This window comes from Trachymyrmex cornetzi, unplaced genomic scaffold (genome assembly GCF_001594075.2).
Source record: "Trachymyrmex cornetzi isolate Tcor2-1 unplaced genomic scaffold, Tcor1.1 scaffold117, whole genome shotgun sequence".
NCBI lineage: Eukaryota > Metazoa > Arthropoda > Insecta > Hymenoptera > Formicidae > Trachymyrmex > Trachymyrmex cornetzi.
In genome coordinates this window covers 728,539-749,645 of record NW_017295730.1, presented here as the reverse complement: position 1 = coordinate 749,645, position 21,107 = coordinate 728,539, and the positions used below count along the sequence as shown (strand labels likewise).

Sequence of the window (21,107 nt, the reverse complement as noted above, 5' to 3'; positions counted from 1 at the left end):
TTCCTTCGATCGGTGCGATCGCTCATTCCCATACGAACATTTCAGACACCCTGGAATGCAAGGACACGGACTTCAAGTGCAGTAACGGCAGATGCATACCTAATATATGGCATTGCGACGGCGACCGAGATTGCCCGGACGGGACTGACGAGGACCCCGCTGTCTGCAGTAAGTTGCAATTTTTTTTATAATGCATGTAACGTGTATAAATATTGTGACGTTGGATTACTTAATTTGCACCAATATCCATTGAGATTATTGAGAGAGATATGGGCCGAGAAAAAGATGCGATTAAGTTTCTAAATTTAATGAGACAAGAGAAAAAGAAATCCAAGATAAAAAAAAAGAGTATTTAAACCGACAGTTTTATCTTGTTAATTTTTTTTAAAACTTAATCAGATTTAACTGAATTATGAGATATTAATATATAATAACATGCTATATATAAAAAATTTTATATAATTTAGGTAGTTAATGATTTTTTATAATAATGCACGAACATTAGAGTTTTGACTTTAATACTTATTTTTTATTTAAGAAATTAATATATATAAAAAAAATTAACTTGAATTTTCGAAATTTATAGAAATAATATAGTTTTAGAAGGTTTATTTTTTTTTTATTTGGGAATAAAATCCATTAAATGACTCGTTTTTTGATTGCGAATGAAAAAGTCCGAATGCAAAAAGTTTTAATTAGTTTTATAGCAGATTAAGAAAAATGTTTAATAAAAATTAAATTTTGAAAGTTAATTACTGGTAGGTATATTTAAAAGCCAATTCAATCGCAGATTAAATATTTGCCGAGGTAAGGTAAACGCGAAATTAATATCTCTCTACTACTGCCAATAAAGTATATCTATTAACATTTACCGCTTTGAGAGAGATTGCCTTGTATACTTATATATGTATGTAGAATACGAAATTCATAATTTATGCATCTCTAGCGTAAAAATCTATTAATTATCTTTTATAAACGCTTTATAAATTTCACTTTTATAAAAGCAAGGGTGCACTTTGTACAAAACAGACAACGAAGAGATCTTTGCATATTTCACAATAGAAAATTTATACACGCTATTCGTACGGTGTGTTAGCATCGTTTTTTCATTAAGGTGCAATTCTCTCAGAATACCGATAAAACTTAAAAGTTGACTAACTTTATTTATGAACAACGTTATTGCATTGTAGTGTCAAATGATTTAATGAATATTTAACCGAATATAGTGCATCCGAATATAGTGGTTGTAAATGGTCCCGGTATGTGAAAGTACAACTTTGGAGACCGGTTTTTCAGGCAGGTGAAGCGTACTGACATACAGGGTGTCCCTTACTAACGAGGTTATTTCCTATTTTGACAGTACTTGATTCTAGATTCCAGTATTTATCTCGTTCGACTGGCTGTCTGATGAAATCTCGCGCCGATGTTAAAACGTCCTTTTTTAATTAGAATTGTAAATCGTCTAATATTCTCCAATTAGTAAATCATACGTATTTGCATATCTCCACTCTCGACCTATGTATCGCGAGGCAGAAATTGATGCTAATCGATTAGTTTAATCGAATCTCATCGATCCTTGAAGATTGCAACGGCGATCATAATTACATAGTGGAATGCGCATTTAATATTAATTAGTGCACGTTGATGCAAAGCCCTTTTGACGGATATAATTACGCGTGCATTTAATCATTTCAATTATGATGTAAATTGCACTTCAGATCATTAAAAATCCTCTTAAATTATAAAGTAGAGAAATGCAATTGAGTTTTATCGTCGCACATTGCAATTTTCATAGAAAACGTAAAAACGATAGTCCTTCTAATAGAAAAATTATCTACTTCCGTTATTAGCTTGAAACTGTATATGTAATAGACAATCTATATATATATATATATATATACAGTTATATATATTTCAAGCTAATAACGGAAGTAGATAATTTTTCTATTAGAAGGACTATCGTTTTTACGTTTTCCATGAAAATTGCAATGTGCGACGATAAAACTCAATCGCATTTCTCTACTTTGTAATTTAAGAGGATGTTTCAACATATGTACATATGTTGAATAATTTCACCATTTTCTATGTATTTAACAAATGGCCTACCTAACGAACTATTTTATCTTGCATAAACTTGGATAAACTTTTTGTTAATTAATAGACATTCCAAGTGAATGACATAACAGCATTCTTCGGATAATTTTAAATGGAATTTGTCCTTTTTTTGAATAGAATTTTTTATAAAGTTTTACAAAAATATACATGATATTTTTCATTCAACATTAGCCAAAGAGGGAAATGCCTTTAATAAAGAAGCATTCTGTATATTTATTATACAACGTTCCGTGATGTTCGCGCGGTATTATTTCATAAAAGAGAGATTACGTTCTGTTACATAGAAATGTGATTACAGGCATGTAGCTCTTTTATTCGAACTTGAATCTGAAAACAATGACATGCTAATATATCGAATGTCAAAGGTTAGCGACTGCTTCGTTTGCCTATATAATCAAGCATTATTACACGTGATAATATTGAAACATCTATACTTAACGTTTGACGTTCAATATTTTTAACATCAACATCTCGTTCGTCACACGAATAAAGTATTGACATTTATGGACGAACTAAAGCTCGCTTTAATCACTTCTATAATTCACAACAGATTTCTGAGTCGATTTAGAGTTCCATTTATAATTTATATTTTGATATCGTATTTAATATGTGTATGAGCATTTTAATAATTTAATGTAGATTTTATATATGTATGTGTTATAAGCTTCTTTTAAAATATTTTTCATTATTATATGTGAAATTGACATATAAAATTTTAAAATTCTATTCTTAGTTCTTACAAAAATGTTAAATCGTCTAAAGTGAGCTTTAAAGAACATTGAGCTGTAAAGAACAAATATGAATTAAATAAAAGAAAAACGCATTTTGAGATTAATATGTAAAACTTAAGCCTTCTGAGTTGTACACATAAAAATTATCATCTTAATTAAAGCATTTTTAATAAAGTAGTAACTTATATTAAATAAATATATAAATTGTATCATAAAGATGTTAAAAAATATCTTTCAGATTATTTAGACGACCTTTAAGAGTCTTTCAAAAATTTTTATTCGGGAAATTATGCCTATGTTGTGGTAATATAAAAAATATGATTTTAAAACTAAAGAGATAATTAATCGAGAATATTGAATCGAACAAAAGGGTTGATACCATGCAACGAAAGGGAGTTTGAATGCAGTCCAGGCGAGTGCATTCCGAAGACGTGGCTGTGCGATCATCAGACAGATTGCTCCAACGGTCTGGACGAGAAGGATTGTTACAGTAAGTCGCGCGGATAAGTACTTTAGCGTAGGTGTTACCGGAAAGCAGCCAAGGAGGGACGAGATCAGCCGGAAAGCTACGGAACAAATGACAAAGCGCAAATTGTAGAATCTCAGATTGCATCCTCGTACTCTCAATACATTCTATCGCTTTAGACTTGCGAGAAAGTTGTGTTCTCGGTCTATTAATTGCATGTATTGGAACAGGAAATAATGGCAAATAAACTTATTCAATACAGAATAATTTTGGGAAATCGATGTAGTGATAACGGCATAATAGAGTCGGTGAAATCAATAACAATTGATGCAATTCTTACATTACAGGCATAATCACTATTTTTGTTTAATTCAGTAACTAATAAAATAAAATTTTCAATATTTTTGTAGAACGTTATTTTTGTATATGCTATTTATTAATATATAATAAATCTTTAAATACATTCTCTGTGGTGATATAATGATAATAGATGACATAAACTTCTAAGAATAATAAAATAATAATAAATCAATAATATTGATGTAGTTAAGAAATAATGAAGCCAATTTTATAATCAGCTGTAAAGAGCGGAAGTTAGAATATTTTTGTTCAGAGTTTGACTTTTTTATATTGACTCTGAGATTAAAAAAGTATCTAAACAAATCTTAATTTTCTTGGTCAGAAGTTGAGTGTTTAGCTTTTTAGTCTACTTTTTAGTTTACTCTTGTTAATATAAACGGAGTATTATTTCAAACTTCTGCATACGCTTTCGAATCTACACGCTTTATGCAAGGATGCAATCTATCTTTCGAAGCTATCGCGAAACCGAACGTCAATCGCAGTGTCCACTTTGTCGGGGCTCGCGCCCTGCGTTGTATAATCGCGAATCCGGTACAATGCAATTGTCATCTTGTAGGGACCAAGACCTGTACACCGGAACAATTCACGTGCCATTCGGGAAATGGCGAGTGCGTGGCATTAACATGGATGTGCGACGACAACCCTGACTGTTCGGACGGTTCAGACGAGGCTGAGTGCAGTAAGCTTCTGCACGTGGGCTACTTTTCCATACGCTTGCATACTTTGTTCTCTCTATTTTTTTTCTGTTTTTTTTTTTATCTGTGCCTTATCATATATTGCACGTTATATCTCGGAAGTAAATAGCCCAAATTCTTTGGTATACATGTATTGACTAGTTTTTGCATGAAACTTTAAAATACATTGTGCATCTTTGAAACTCTACAGAACGATATAGCTTGCGATTTTTTTTTTTTTTTTAGAAAAAATATCTCAATTGTCCAAGATATTTTTAAAAAAAGCTTTAATTACAAATCTATATAAACTTCAAGATGCAAGCATATCTGTATTGAGACTTCGACTACATTTACACGAGCACCCTTAATCGGGTTTAATAACATTCGTAGTTATGAAACTGATTAATCAAAGCTGATCCTCTGAAGAATGGAACGACTATGATGGGCCAATTTCTAACCACAGATGTTATTAAACCCGATTAAGAGTATCCGTGTAAACGTATAGTTATTGTAGATATCTTTCTATAATTACACATTAAAAATATGAAATATAAAAATTATATATCAAATAATTAATTATATAATTGTAATATCATTAACGTAGACGTAAATAAACGTAGTTATCATGCCCAAAATAAATTATATCGATGTTTCTAATCGAAAACAATTATAGCTAAGTTGGTGGTGGGATAGTACTTCTTCCTTGGGATAAGCGCTAAAATCTTTGATTGATGAAGGTTGCTTATGTAAGGAAATTGTGATGATTAACATGAATCTATAAGGAAAAGAATCATAATATGGTAGCAAAATGATTGTAGTTTGAAACAATCATTAATAGTTGCTTTAAACTACTCCTCAAACGCACACACTCTACAAATGAATTGCTCATCTTACGTATCTACGTTTTATAAACGGCTTACACGAATTACGTTATTTATACTTTTATTAGTCGTAATTATCAGTGCGTTGATTTATTGACGATGTTCCTGTAATGCGCTGATTTTCGTCGATTTTTCTTTCCTTGCTACTTTGCCGGCCGATAGTATTAAGATCTGCAAGAATTGATTGTGGGTAAAAAGTAACGCGAAAAATTTATTAAAAATTTTATCTGAAACACCGAGAAGTCTATTTAAATCTATTTTATATATATTTTTAATAAATTTACGATATCTTTGTTCCGTCCATTTTCCGTTTGTTCGTGATTATTATATAAATTGGCGCTAAAGTGATTTTATTCAAATGAAAATGATTGAGTCGGAAATGGATTACCCACGATTCAATTACTGTACTCTATAATTGATTCTATATTTTTTATTTTCTTCATGTACCTTTGGAGTCACTTGTGAGTATGTTATATATTCTTATTATCTCTTGTGTCTCTCAATTGGAGAATTTCCGATCGTAATACTTGAGAGTGCATTTTAATACGTAGCTTTTTTCGTTAGATATTAGATAAAGTTGTGTCGCAGATATCGCTTGCTGGAGAAGCAGATAATTGTCCTGCTTGAAATTACGAGTGATTGCCGGGAACCTTTAATTTCCTGTAGAACTTGTCTCTTTGAAAGCGCAAACGTTTGCGATTACGGATTATAATTAACAGTCTAGTGAAAAAAACAGATTTTCTTTTACATAAATACATTTAATAAACATGTTGCTTCCTAGAGCGGTATTTGCGCACGAGTCGTTACGTTAAAGCTATTTATGTTGGTCTTATCATGATGTAGGTCTTCATACTGTTTAAATTATATGTCGATACGTGAAAGCTGTCAAATTTCTATCTTTTCTATTTCTCTATATTACGATTGTGATCTAACAATAATGCACGAGTATTCCCAATATGGCTTGCATGCGTGTGTAAAAGAGAGATATTCAAAAGTTTTTTATATTTAAAAAAAATAATAGTATTTGTATTTTTCACTATAAGTGAAATACATAAGTGAAGTGTAATGTATATTTTATTTTAAATATAATGTAAATACTATTATATATATAAGTATTTATTATAAATTATACATGCTTGTGTATTAAAAGATAAATGAAATTTGTTTATAAAGCGTATATTTATACGAAATAGATTATTTAAGAATAGATTAAATGTAATGATTATATTAATAAGCATTATCAAATCAATTATTATAAGAGGAAATATGAAAAAAACCAGTAGAGAATAATAACACGCAAATGCAACCGTCCTCTTAACGTGTATAATCTCCTGTTACAAAAACATTTATAACTACAGCGAAACTAGACAAAAATGCGTCATCGTGTGAAAGGTTATCGGATCCACTGATATTAACTTCGTTTTTACATCATAATATAGTTTACACTTTACATCATAGTATAGTTTATCAAGAAATTATAAAGAGAATCGTTAAACGATATCGAGATTCTCTAAGTCATATTGGGTGCAAGGTATGTCTTAATGCAAGATCACGTTGCCTTATAAGTATTGGCATAATGTTTGTTTTTTAATTAACATTACATATGTGTATTTATCGTTTTAGCTAAAAATTTTATTTTGATTTTTTTATTACTTGCAATATTTTTTTCATAAATTATATGTAATAACATAATTTTACTATACATGTAATTCAAAAGGCTGCCACTTTTAATATTATTTAAAATATTAATACGAGCATTTAAATATTTGTATTAATTATAGATTATATAAGATATAGATAACATACTTAGTCATGGAAAATTGTTTTAAAAAACTTTATGTTCGTACGCTAATCAAATGTCAATCCCTGTTAAGATCAGCGATAGCTGCGCGAGAAAATTTCTGTTACTAGTAAATAAAATGTCGTTCCACTTCTCTCACATGAGAAATCTTTTGCCTCAGACGACACCTGCCGGTCCGATGAATTTACCTGCGCGAATAAACACTGTATCCAGCAACTGTGGGTTTGTGACAACGACAATGATTGCGGGGATAACAGCGACGAGAAGGGTTGTGGACCGATAACGTGTCATCCTGGCACTGATTTTGCGTGTTCAGAGAATTATTGCATAACGTCGCGATGGAGATGCGACGGCGATTACGATTGTCCGGATCGATCCGATGAAATAGGATGCAAGGTATTTCATCTTCATGCTAGTCTCAAGTACCGAATAATTGAAAACGTTTGCGCGATGTTAAGAACATAGAAACTCGAGAGGAAAATAATGGGATACAATTTACATAATATCGCATTACACACTGATCCGACATTTCTTGAAATTTCTTTGAAATTCATCCCTTTTAGGATATTCAGAACGGAAAGAAGATAAGCCACTGTGAGAACAAGGAGTTCGATTGCGACGATGGTGTTACTTGCATCCATCAGACTTGGGTATGCGACGGCGAAAAAGACTGTCCCAACGGTGCAGATGAATCCCCACAGAGATGCCACAATGTAACTTGCAGACCCGATCAATTTCAATGCGAAGATCGACGTTCGTGCATCTCAGGTATATACTGGCATATATTTAAAGATATAATATTTCTATAAACTCAAAATTGTCACTATGTTAAAATTACAATGAATTATATGATAATGTAAACGATAAAACGATAAATTAATGAAAAATCTCGTTTTATGTTAATAAATAATGGTATATTTTATGTGAATAGAAGACGCCTGTAGATTAAATTTAATCTTTACGTTATGCGCGCGTTAAGATTGAATTTTAAAAATTAATATGTTATAAAAACAACATATTGTAATTAATATGTTACAGAAATGTATATAATTTTTTATCACGTCAGATTTAAATCAGGAATCCATCGCTTTACATGGTAGTCGCGCGAATTGTTATGTACGTTTCGGATTTTCAACTATTTGTATGTTTAGGTCATCTATATTGCAACGGTAAAGCCGAATGCTCCGATGGAAGCGATGAGAAGAATTGTACAAGCAAAATCGTAAGCTGCGATCCGCGAATTCAGTTCGAGTGCAGCGAGGGCTCATGTATTCCTCTGGAAAACGTCTGCAACAAAAATCCAGATTGCATCGGCTGGGAGGATGAGAGTGCCGAGCTCTGCGGCGTGAATGAGTGTGCAAAAAATAACGGTGGATGCTCGCAGATCTGCGTCGATTTGCCTATTGGTTACCGATGTGACTGTCGCACGGGTTATAGACTAATCGACAACCGCACGTGCGATGGTATGAACGAAGTTGCATTTCTAAATATTAACACAATATTTCCTTAAGGTTTCTTTCATCGCAGTTCTTAGCTTCATATTAAAGCTGCTAAGAGATTACTTTATTTTTCAGATATTGATGAATGCTTGGAACCGGGTAGCTGTTCTCAATTTTGTCAGAATGAAAAAGGCGGTTTCAAATGCAGCTGCGCCACCGGTTATCTTAAAGATCCGCGAAATTTAACACGCTGTAAAGCCGCGGAGGGTCACGCAAGTTTGTTATTTGCTCGTCGACATGATATTCGAAAAGTAGCTCTGGACCGTCAAGAGATGACTGCGATCGTTAACAATACTAAAATGGCAACAGCTTTGGACTTTGTCTTTCGCACTGGAATGATTTTCTGGAGCGACATCAGTGAAAAGAAAATTTACAAGTATGTTATAATTTCCTTACAAAAAATTTCCTTAGAAAAAAGTCTCTGTTATTAAATTTCATGTTAAGAGATACATTGATCAAATGACATGTTTTTTTAGAGCTCCAATAGACGAAGGAAATGAACGCACAGTCGTTATCGAAAACGATTTTACCACATCAGATGGATTGGCAGTTGACTGGATTTACAGTCACATTTATTGGACAGACTCTGGAAAAGATACTATCGAATTGGCCAATTTCGAAGGAAATATGAGAAAAACTCTTATACGAGATCGTATTCAGGAACCTAGAGCGATAGCACTGAATCCATTGGAAGGTTGGATGTTTTGGACAGACTGGAGCGACGAGGCTCGTATTGAACGAGCTGGCATGGATGGTACTCATCGATCGGTAAGAAACAGAAATATTAGAAATAACATTAATTAAAAGGTAGCATTATTCTCTCCTCCCCTTCTCCCTCCCCCTCCCTTTCCCCCTTCTCTCTTCCTCCCCCTCCCCCCTTTCTCTCTCATTACTATTGAAGAATACACGTATATTATTTAAACGTCGTAAAATTTAAAGATATTTAATTTTTGTCTTGTTTGAACGCGTGTACGTATTCATGTACATGTGCATTCGACGAAAAAGAACTTAACTAACAATTTACAATTGCAATTAGACAATTACTTACATTTATTTTAAATTGTTTCTTTTCTGGAGTCGCGGATTTTTTTCTTGCTGGTGTCCCTGCAAATCAGTTTGAAAGAAGCAATTATGAATCATTAATAAAACACATTAAATATGTTTTTTTGACCAATTTATCTTGACTTCTAACAAGAGTTTATTACAGGTGATTGTCGGCAATGATGTCAAGTGGCCTAATGGGTTAGCTTTAGACTTGATTGGCAAGAGAGTATATTGGGTAGACGCAAAATTGAACATCATAGGTTCCTGTAATTACGACGGTACTGGCAGACGAACAGTACTATATTCTCCCGAAAGCCTTAGGCATCCTTTCAGTATAACAACCTTCGAGGATTACGTATACTGGACTGATTGGGATAAGGAAACGATTTTTAAAGCTAACAAATTCACCGGCAAGGAAGTAGAAGCTGTTACGTCAATCAGAACGCTTCAACATCCGATGGTAGTCCATGTATATCATCCTTACAGACAGCCTGATGGAATGAATCAATGTCAAGCTGTCAATGGACATTGCAGTCATCTGTGTTTGCCTGCGCCTAAAATCAACTCTAGATCACCACTATTATCGTGCGCCTGTCCGGACGGTTTACGGTTATTACCTGATGGATTGATGTGCGTGGAAAATGGTGAGTCAGTCACAAGGATATCACGATTGACGAATGACCTTCCAACACTGAGTTACTACGCAATTTTCAACTGCCTCGTCATAGCAACAAATTTATGGGAAACAGATATGCCGATTATTTATAATTCAATCATATTTTTTTAGCGTAATGGTCTTTTAAATTAAAAGGACTAGTTATTTTAAAATTATATTAAAGATAATTGTTTGAATATTTTTGCAATATATATATATATATATATGGAAAGCTGTTCGTCAATTTATTAAAAATTTATTATGGATTTTCTGCAATATAGCAGATTATAAGAATGAAGTCTATATTCTCAGATAGTATTGCATGTCGTTGGTGCATTTTAATTTATTAATGCTTATTATGCAAAAGAATGCTCAAAATGTCATTTTTTTTGTTCCTTCGTTGTATTCGATAGTTATTAAGCTTATATGCAGACAACACGCATATAATTATTAACATTGTTATCTCATATAACAGCTATCACGCAATGATAAATCATCTTGCATGATCATCTTTCTTTTTTATAAAAAATTTATAAATAGAAAGTATAATATAAGAACGTGCAAGTGCTCGGATGCGAAAAGTTATTACGAAAAAAGCGTGTATATTTTTAGTGCACAAAGTTGATTATTTAGTATGCATAAAAATTTAATTTTTTTATTAACGATAATTGCTAAGATGTTATGCGCTCATTATTTACGTTGTTTCATTTATTTGCATTCGTGTTGCATGAATTTGGGATATTCCAGTTACTACGACCGTAGCGCCGTCAACACAAACACCCATGATGCCGTTCCAGAGGCTCAAACCTCTGAATGTTACAACGACTGCCAGTAAGTTTAGTTGAATGATATTTTTTTAATACACACGGATCCTTTGGGGAGCTTTAAGCTTTTATGTAATATTATCAGAAATTAATTAATCATTTGAACATTTATTAATTTACGGTGATTCATTTTTGGGATACATTTTATATTGGGCTTCATGAAATCACTAATTAAAAATGTATTAGCATAACTTCATTATTTAAAAGAGATATTGAACGCTGAATCAGAATGTCAAATCTACATCATAATTTTCTTTAGTATGTAATATGTAATATTAATATTTCAAATATACATATGTTTTTATCGAATCGATTTATAGCTAATTTGAAGTCAATTTCTTCTAAATAAATACATGAGAAAATTAATGTTTAAAATAATTTTGTTTATTAGAAAATCCATAAATAAAAAGTTTGCTATATTTAAAGAATTAAGTACCAGAGAAAGTTTGTGTCATTTTTTCTCCTATAAGTATCTCTTGAAAAAACGACACGAACTTTCCGCGGTACCTAATAATATTTTGAATTAACACTTATTATTTACCTAGAAAAATAGACTGATTACAACCGATTATTTAATTATTTATATTTAAGAGATATACTTTATAATTTATTTTGTAATCTTTTGTAATATTAAATTAAAGAAATATTATTAGATATATTATATATATAATGCTATTCCCCTTGCATAATATGAATGTGCATGTATTTTTTTTCTTACAAATGTGCAATCTACTTGATAGCTTAGTTAGTGTTTTTTAGATTTTTACTGTATTTTTATCACATTATGATCATTGTATATACTAAAAAAATGAATTTATTAAATTTTTACTAATTAATTGTATTTATTCTGCTACAGTAATGAATGCGCTGGAATGAGAAAAGATTTCTGGTACTCTTTACACTTGAACATCAAATTTATACTTTGGAATTTTCATTTGAACATACTATTTCTAGATCCATTATCGTCAGGAGACGTAGAAGGAAAAGGAAACTCAGCAGCTGAATCAACAGATCCTGGTTTAGTCGCCGGCATCGTGATAGGCGTAGTGTCCTTAGGACTCTTATTACTCGCACTTGTTGCAGTGCTGTGCTACAGGCATTATCTTCATCGTAATGTTACTAGTATGAACTTCGATAATCCCGTCTATAGGAAAACTACAGAAGATCAGTTTAGTCTTGAGAAAAACAGATTCCCACTCCCTGCAGCTACAGTTGGAGAAGAGGTAAAAATTTCTAATTCTACATATAGTTATTTTGAATTAATTTTTACCTAAAAGATTTTAAAAGACAATTTTTATGGATTATGATAATGAAAGAAATAAAATTTCAAAATGTTTTTTAATAAAAAATGGCATATTTGTTTCAGGCTCAAGAACCATTGACAAGTCCTGGAACAAATGATTATGTTTAAGATTCAGTCTGTCAATATAAAAGATTCAACAGGCTACAGAAGTACTATATCGACCAAGTGATAAAATCATGTAAAGAAAGACAAGGTATTTGCGTTGAAAGAGCCTGTCCAAACGCATTATGCCTGCGCTCGCTCGCAAGCCTGCCAACCAACTGTGATTATGTTAATTTTTTTTGTATCTCTATTTCTTTACAAACTTTAGCACTTTGTCACTCAAATATATGTATATTATGCGTGCAACATTTAGATTTGCTCTAGGACGTAAAGGGAGAAATATCTAGAGAAACTGTTGCCAAATAAGCGATCTATCTTCATGTAGCCAAATAATTTAATAACAACTTAACCCTTAAATCGCCTTTTCGGTATGGCGCATACCCAGCATTTCTTTATCCAATGTTTTTTTTAATGCTTCTTCTATTGCTTATAATTTTTTTATTAATAAAGATATACTTGCTTGATACTATTATGTTGATTGAAAAAATGTTTATTTTTATGAAAGTTATAAGCAATCGAATTGGGTTGGATATGCCATATCCAAGTGCATTGTTCCCGTAATGTGACGTTTAAGAATTGAGATTCCTATTTAACATTTTCCCTATTTAGTTAAGTAACATATAATTTGTAATATAGAACTTTTTAGATCGATTTAGCATGGCCTGGCGCACGTAGCGTATGATTTTACATGCGCTATGTATATATAAGAAAATCAACTTGTTTAATTATTTATTCAGAAATATGCACAATGGACGTTTCTTTGAATAGAATTTTTAGGTACTCAAGATATTACTTTTTTGAGTAATATCTTATAGAAGTCATATGTAAATAATGCGAAAAATCTTAATCATATATTATTAAAATTATTTAAAAATCACATGATGCAACATGAAAGTTATAACGATTAAATGTATGCTGTGAAACAAACTATCACTCAACTACAGTGGAATAAGAGGCTATAATTATTATTTTCCTTTTGAGTTATTATTCTCCCTCTTTTGTTATATAAGAAAGAAAGACCTCTTCCTATAAGAGGCACATTTATATGTATATAGATAGCCAAATGCTATAGCAATTTGTTGGCAGATTGGTAGCAAATTCGATTAGATTCCTATTGTAAATCCATAGCCATTTGTGTCCGCATTAAAACTCGGGATATGTCGACAAGGCTTGCTTATATGCTATGCCAGCAGATTGGTGGCAGAAATCAAGCAGGATCTGTAGGCAATTTGGCGGCAGACTGACAACAAAAACCGAACAAATATATCCTGGTTTCTGCCAATGATGACAGCATGTTAGCAGGCTTCGTTATATTTCTAGCGTCTGACATCGTCAGATTTTGTAAAATTTGTTGCTTTTCTGCCATAAAAAATTCGTAGCATACTCAGCTCAAAATCTGTCTCTGCAGGCTTGATTATCTGAGTATAATATCACATCCTTTTATTATTACATGTTCTAATCTCTTCTCTGTAATTTAGATTTAAGGATATATTTATACATAATCTGCTCCGCGTATTAATTATACAAACAGAAAGTTAAAAAGCGCGAATTAATGAGAAATGATGTATGCTCAGAAGAAATTTCTCCTTTTATGTCTATGTAATGCGTACAATGCCATAGACATATATGACATATGTCAGGACTTTCCAGCAGTTATCTGTATATTGATGGGCGGTCCATATCACGAAAAAAATCGCTCTATTTACAAATACTATACTATCGTTTATGTAGTGAAACGGAAAGAGCATTGTTGTAACGACTTGAGCTCAATGACAGTAAGTGTGACTGTGCGTTTGTTAAAAGGGAATTGTTGTCAAGTACTTCAATCTACTAAAGAAAAATCAGTGTATTTGTATATATATGTACAAAATATAACAAAAATTGAGTATAAAAGCGTTGCAACGGAAAGTGAGCGAAAAATTAAGTAATGAAAATTGTGACTTTTTATTATGAGCATTAAATTTTTAAGCTTAAAATTTAGCTAATAAAATAATGAGCTATCATTAAAGGGCGATAGAAGGGACTATGGAGACGAATTTCTTTATGCTGAAATTGTAGCTAAAATAACCACAATTGATTTGCCAAATTATGTATTTAATTGAATTGTCTTGTAATTGAAAAACTGTTGCTTCCATTATTTAATTTTTGCAAACTTCTTCTGTAGTACTTTTATACTCGATTTTTGTAACGCTTTGTATATATATGAAGGATGTTCTAGTAAAAATATGTATCAGTACTGTAAGAATCTTACAACGATAATAACAATTTATTTAAAACTTTGTTATAATTTGCTTATAATATATTTTATATTTTAAAATTTACGTACGACTTTTTGCTTTGTCTTTTCATATCGGCTGTTAATAAATTATTTGCGTTGTTTTCAATAATTATGCGCTCACATTCTTTTAAGTCCATAGTCTCTTGTCAGAAACATGATGACTTTTTCTGCATATCCGCTGATATATGAAACTTACAGTTTTTAATGGTTTTACAAGTTTGTAATACCAATGAAATGATGATCGTAAATCTGATGAATGTAACTTTTTGAAGTATTTTTATTGGACTCTTATCAACTCTTGAAGAATTATATAATTATAGAAAAGAAACATACTAGAAGAGTAGCAAAATTTTCTATACTATCTAGATATGTCATCATGTCATATAATAAATTTTATATATATATATATATTCTTTTTATTAATTAATATAATTTTTATAAATATTTTGATTGGACGAGAGATATTGGTCTAAGATTTAAAATCAATATATTGGTTATCAAATGCGTTTATTTCACAAGCGTGAATCAATGTTGGGAGTTAATTTTCAACCAATATTGCATTAATAAATTGTGCTATTGGAATTAGGTGTTATTGTCATGATAAAGGTACTCTCGGTAGTTTACCATTGCTTTCCAAGAAATATTCTGGATGAGTTTGAATCGAATTCTTGGTAGAGAATAGACGCGTAACGTCTACGCCACGATCGCCACACATATGTATTTATTCACATACATATATTTATAAAAAGGTATTAATTAGAATCTATCACAAATATTTTTAGAACATTCCAAACATTCTTCATATAAAGATCCGATATAATACAGAAAAAGAAGAATAGAAAGTTAAACACATAATGAATACAATTACACAGCGTGTCTCATAATTATTATAATATTAAAATTATATTCTTAACGAAAATTGGAATAGAGCGGATATTTAATAAGTTATTACTTTTAATTCTTAATTTTGATTAATTAATTAATTAAATTTTGATAAAATTTCCAAAAAAACATCTTAAAGTACTGCTAATTCATATCTTTCTTTGGAATATCCTGCATATATATGCATAATATATTATTTATAATATATTATAATACACTATATTAAAAATAATTAAATGTGAAAAAAAATTTTATTAGATAAGATTATTAAAAGATATAATATTAGATTGGTAAAAAGAGCTATGTACGTTGACAGATAGCGGATTGTTTTCTCAAAATACCGTGCCAACAAATTCATGCTTTTGCTGAAGCAAAGTGATTTACAAGTCAATAATTTATACGCACTTTATCTGGTCTTATTTCTATGGGACCAAGGAACTTTTTACGGGAGATATAAAGCGTTTCTACTTTTCATTCTTCTTTACAGGAAAATAATGTCAAATGATTGCCAAATATGAAAAAAAAATAAAAACTGAAATTGAGAATTGTGCATAATCTCACTCTTTTGTAAGAAAATTTATGTACCTATATAATATAACTCAATAATTTAATTCCTATATTAATTAATGAGTATCTTTCTATGTCACACACACTACACATGCCAAACCATTGCTACCGATCTTCCACGACCGGCTGTCTGTTAACGGGAGCATGGTGCAATTGTAAGCGCAAAAAAGCAAAGTCCAAAATTAAGATATAGGCTTGGTGGTAATTTTAATCAAAACATAGGAGTGTGTGTGTGTGGTGAGAGTTGCAGTTAACTGTGTAAATCGTATAACTTGTCATAACTTATCCGCCAAAACCGTGTCAAACATTATTTCTGTGCAACGTATGTACATGTGCATATATGTATGTACAATGAGATTCTGAAATAGATCATCAAATTTTGTAGTTATTCTTGGACCACTTAAAATCATTTTTTTTTTTTGCGCAGAAATATCCAGATGATAGTAATTCTTGAGTTATTAGATCTAGAAGCTTTTACGTGAAAACTTTGAGATCTAACAAAAGGGTTTATTAGATAAAAAGCTTTTTCTAAATTAGACTTCAAAGACGAGAGATAGAAATAGATAGATGAAACTCTACTCTTTGATTAATTTATAAAATATTTTAAAATTTAATTTAATGGAATTTAAATTTTCCTAAGTTTTACATCTAATAATTTACATTTCTTACAAAAAGGAAATGTAAAGAGTTGTATTTAATTAAATATCTTTTAAAGAAAAGTTAATTTCTAATTTATTAAAGAGAGAATGTGTCACAAAATTTGAGAATTTGTTTTAGAATTATTCTATATACGTATACAGAGTGAATCAATGCTTGCATCTGAAAGATATCCTTGTTACCTTTAAAGATGTACGATAACTTTTCTATTTTTTATTTTATTTCACTTTTTCAGAGTGAGAAGAAAAACTTACATAAAAGATTGACGCGCCACTGAAGAATTAAAATAACTTTCACATGCTGTAAAAAATATAGTAAGAACAATTTCGATCTCAAGAATTCTCGTTTTTTTTTGGAGACAGCTAAATTATTTCAGATGCAAGCATTAAAAAAAAATGAATCACTTTATATACATATATGGGGCACACTCGCGTATGTGTGCGTAAATATACTTTAAAAGAAATATACATATAATTTATTATAATGATTGTATAAATAAAGGATGCGAACTAAATTGCAGTAATGCTACGTTATTATCATACCTATGGAAGATTGTAAAATGTAAAATTTGTAAATAAGCCTATTTGAAAATATAAATAGTGAATCATTTCTCTATTGAGTTATGTATTTTCCAAGCCCTTAAAAAAAAAGATCCAATAATAAACAGTATGTTGGAATATTATTGTATAAGTTTCAGCGAACCAAATAAACACAAATCTCTTACATATCCACTCAAATGAGTTAAAATCTGTCTTTTAACATCTTTATTTATATTTGTTATTTTGTATTACTTATCTTAAATTTCTATCTTTCTGATATATTTAAAAAAAAATGCATAAACAATTCTAGAATTATTAGTCAAGTATGATAAAGACAAATCTTCGGATACTGAAAAAGAGAAATAGCTTGATTTTTAAAAGGTATTTTTTTTGTTATTAATTTTTTTATACATTTTAGCAAAAGTTCCAACAAAGAGAATCATAGAATATTATTATTATTTATATTAATGAGAAAAGCGTTATTACAATGCAGAGAATGCTACAGTTTAGATTAGATTACACAGTATTCGACGATGTTGCTGATAAATCAATACCAACGATTTTGTAGTTATTAAATTATTTGACAATATTATTTAATACAATAATTTAATAAGTATTTTATTGTTTTGAAATAAACAAAAATGCAGATTAAAATCGTTATTTTATAAACATTTCAATGCGCATAATATTTACTGTGTTTCGCGTATATAAATTATTACGCCGAGACACTACCAGTGTCTCCAGATATTTGAACACAATTAAATTTAATCAATAATTATATTAATAATTAAACAAATAAAAACAGAATAATCTTATTCGAAATAATAATTAAATAAAAGCGGAAACTCTCTCTTTCTCTCTTAATTTTGCATCTGGACGATCAAAAAATTACAAAATTAAATAGAATAGTAAATTCAGATAACAATAAGATAGTCCGAGAATAAGGTTTCTCGCAGTTTCTCGGTGTCGAAAATCTCGAAAATCGCCTGAAGTATTAGCAAAGCAGAATAAGCGAGGAGGTTGGCGGTAAGAGTAGGGTGGGAGTTCCGTTGGTACGACGGAGACGGTAGAATACCTCCGGCAACCTTGTCGCTCAATATGCGCTCCTATTACTTCAGATGTATTTTCCTCAGATTTTCGACGTTGAGAAACCCGATTCTCATCTATCTTTACCATTTAAATTTACCGAATTTATCGATTTACATATTTCTATAAGTTTTCGAGTGTTTAATACTGATAAGTGATCGAATTCCTGCTTTTGTCTTAATTATTATTTAGGTTAAAAATATTCTGTTATTAAATATTTTAATTAGATTTGTTCAAATAATTGATATACAACCGCAATCCGAATCAATATATAGAGATACGCGTTCTGATTAAACAGCAGAATGATTAGTTGATAAATAATCGAAACATTAAAATGTTGAGATATATTTTGACAATATCCAAGAAGTTTGTTAATCTTTCTTACACCATTTAGCGACTGATATTTTATATTAAATATTTTTTGACGAGAGCGTGGTCTTAATCTCGAGATATTCGCACGCTCCTTTTAGCAATCTATTAATTTTTCTTACATTTAACAACAAATCTGATAATAAATAATGTTTATGAAGTATTGATAAATAATTTGGATTAACGAGAAAGGGATCAATATCCATTTGATGAATGATCGATGTCAAAAACACTCAGAAAAAAATCGAAATATTCTGAAGCAAATATTATGAGAGAAAATACTATTAGAGAGAAACCTGATGAGAGAAGATGTGATGGTCTTTTTTCTGTAAGCTACACAACAATATCCATTTTTTTTGCGATGCTCCTGATGGAAATAAATCGCTGAAATCGCTGAAATAACTAAAATTTATCAAATTAATAGAGATTCAGGTTTTTCTCTGCCTGTTCATGGTTAGATCTTATATTAGATCGTCTTATAAGTACAATCTTAAGTACAGTCCAATAAAATACGATAGGATTCATATCCGATCAATCGTAATGCTCGCGAGGTCAACGATAGAAAATAATATAAACTTACAGAAAATGATACAAGTTGATATAGAAATCCTATCATTCTTTATTATTCTCTATCAACTTTTTTTAATTTTAATTGTGTCGTAATAAAAATAAAAATCAGAGCGTAAGTCGAATGTAATGAGAGAGTAATAGAACCGTGAACGAAACTTCTAAGAATTTTTTGAAAATTGAAACATCAAAATGTAAAAAAAGCGTAAATGTTCTATTATTCTCCCATTATATTCGATTCATGCTCCGATTTTTATTTTCAGGAACAATGTGCAAAGCATGACAATCTTTCTAATCATTGTATTTTTGTGACAAATGCGCATGCACCATTTAATTGTAGTTTAATATTACATTTTTAATATTATTTCTTTTACGCCAATTAAATTAATTGACGATTGGATGTCGGTATTGTAGATATAATGGTAAAGTAGGAAATGATAACTGATGAGATGTTTTCTGTAACCTCCTCGCAGGTCATGTTCTTTTAGTAACAGGAGCAATGTTTCGAGATCCCGGCGTGACACGTTCGACAGTTTTCGCGCTGCCACCTTCTTCCTCTTCCAGAATATACTTTCCTAATAACTTCGATTTCTCCGAGTTTTATGAGTCGTGTCTTTCGCTTAGGATTGGAGTCGTATATATATATATATATATATTCTCGAAAAATATCACATATGAAATATATAAAAATAATCTACGTTACACATATATATATATATATATGTGTGTGTGTGTGTGCGTGTGTGTAGTTACATATATTATAAATTTTCCTAGCATTTTGTATTTATTTTTTAAGAATTAGAGGCCTAGTTTTGTTTAACAATTTTTTTGTTAATTTCTCTTACCAAAATATTTCCATTTATATATCTCAATTTACTTAGCAAGTTTTCGAGAATCTTGAAACACGTTATTTTTCAATGCTCATTGTTGATTGACTTGTTTATAAATTTGCATAAGATATTTAGCACGGCTCTTCACGGAATAACATTAATATTATATTATTTAAATTTACATTTATTTTTTTTACACTTTTCATGAAATTGAAATATAACGAATTTTGTGCATTTATCATTTATTATAAGACGTATAATATTTCTCGTCATATGTGTAAAATAAATATAAACGAACAATGTAGCATACATGATGGTTATTGTAAATGAGCAAATTTTTGTTTTTTGGATATCACATTAAAAAAATACGCAGGATTTATAAAAATACGTATATTTTTTCCATTACAAATTTTCCAATTAATGTTATCATTAAATTTTAGTAGAGATAAAAAATTGAGTATTTTTTTCACGAATGAATACTTTATCAAATTTATGCAGAGGTAGTGGAAATAGCGAATAAATATAAAATAAACAAAATTTGTCTTCTTGTAATATTAATTGTACCTATAATGTACTATCATCTAGCCAATGTTAACATTCAGTTATCAAAACTATGCATACATTAGCATTAAATTACTAAGCATACTAGTACATTCATATAACTTTTACAATATAATTATAAATATAAGATATTCATATCGTTGTATGTTGTATATTACTTGCACATATTTTACATCCGCGCTACCTTCGTATTATTACCTCATATATCTTAATTTTTCTGTTCTAATGTGACTTGTAGGACGGAATTCATAGATGTTGCTCAAGATTCGACATTGTCTTAAGCGAGTGCTTGAAATGTCATGAACTAATCAGAGGC

At 30.4% G+C, this 21,107-nt stretch overlaps 1 protein-coding gene across 6 annotated transcripts in view; it reads left to right on the top strand.

The window, feature by feature from the left end:
* The window catches only part of LOC108765803 (very low-density lipoprotein receptor), a 35,143-nt gene extending 21,720 nt beyond the window's left edge, over positions 1-13,423 (top strand). For 2 of the 6 annotated variants that reach the window (XM_018514669.1, XM_018514660.1), the window contains 12 exons: positions 46-168; positions 3,217-3,336; positions 4,229-4,351; positions 7,189-7,424; positions 7,592-7,796; positions 8,180-8,491; positions 8,603-8,903; positions 9,004-9,295; positions 9,735-10,215; positions 10,974-11,057; positions 12,005-12,273; positions 12,417-13,423. In XM_018514669.1, the coding sequence (XP_018370171.1) occupies positions 46-168; positions 3,217-3,336; positions 4,229-4,351; positions 7,189-7,424; positions 7,592-7,796; positions 8,180-8,491; positions 8,603-8,903; positions 9,004-9,295; positions 9,735-10,215; positions 10,974-11,057; positions 12,005-12,273; positions 12,417-12,461 (2,591 nt within the window). In that variant the 3' untranslated portion in view covers positions 12,462-13,423. The remainder of the gene's footprint in view (positions 1-45; positions 169-3,216; positions 3,337-4,228; positions 4,352-7,188; positions 7,425-7,591; positions 7,797-8,179; positions 8,492-8,602; positions 8,904-9,003; positions 9,296-9,734; positions 10,216-10,973; positions 11,058-12,004; positions 12,274-12,416) is intronic. The other 4 variants (XM_018514674.1, XM_018514656.1, XM_018514650.1 and 1 more) reach the window with 4 other exon arrangements.
* The last annotated feature ends 7,684 nt before the right edge of the window (positions 13,424-21,107 follow it).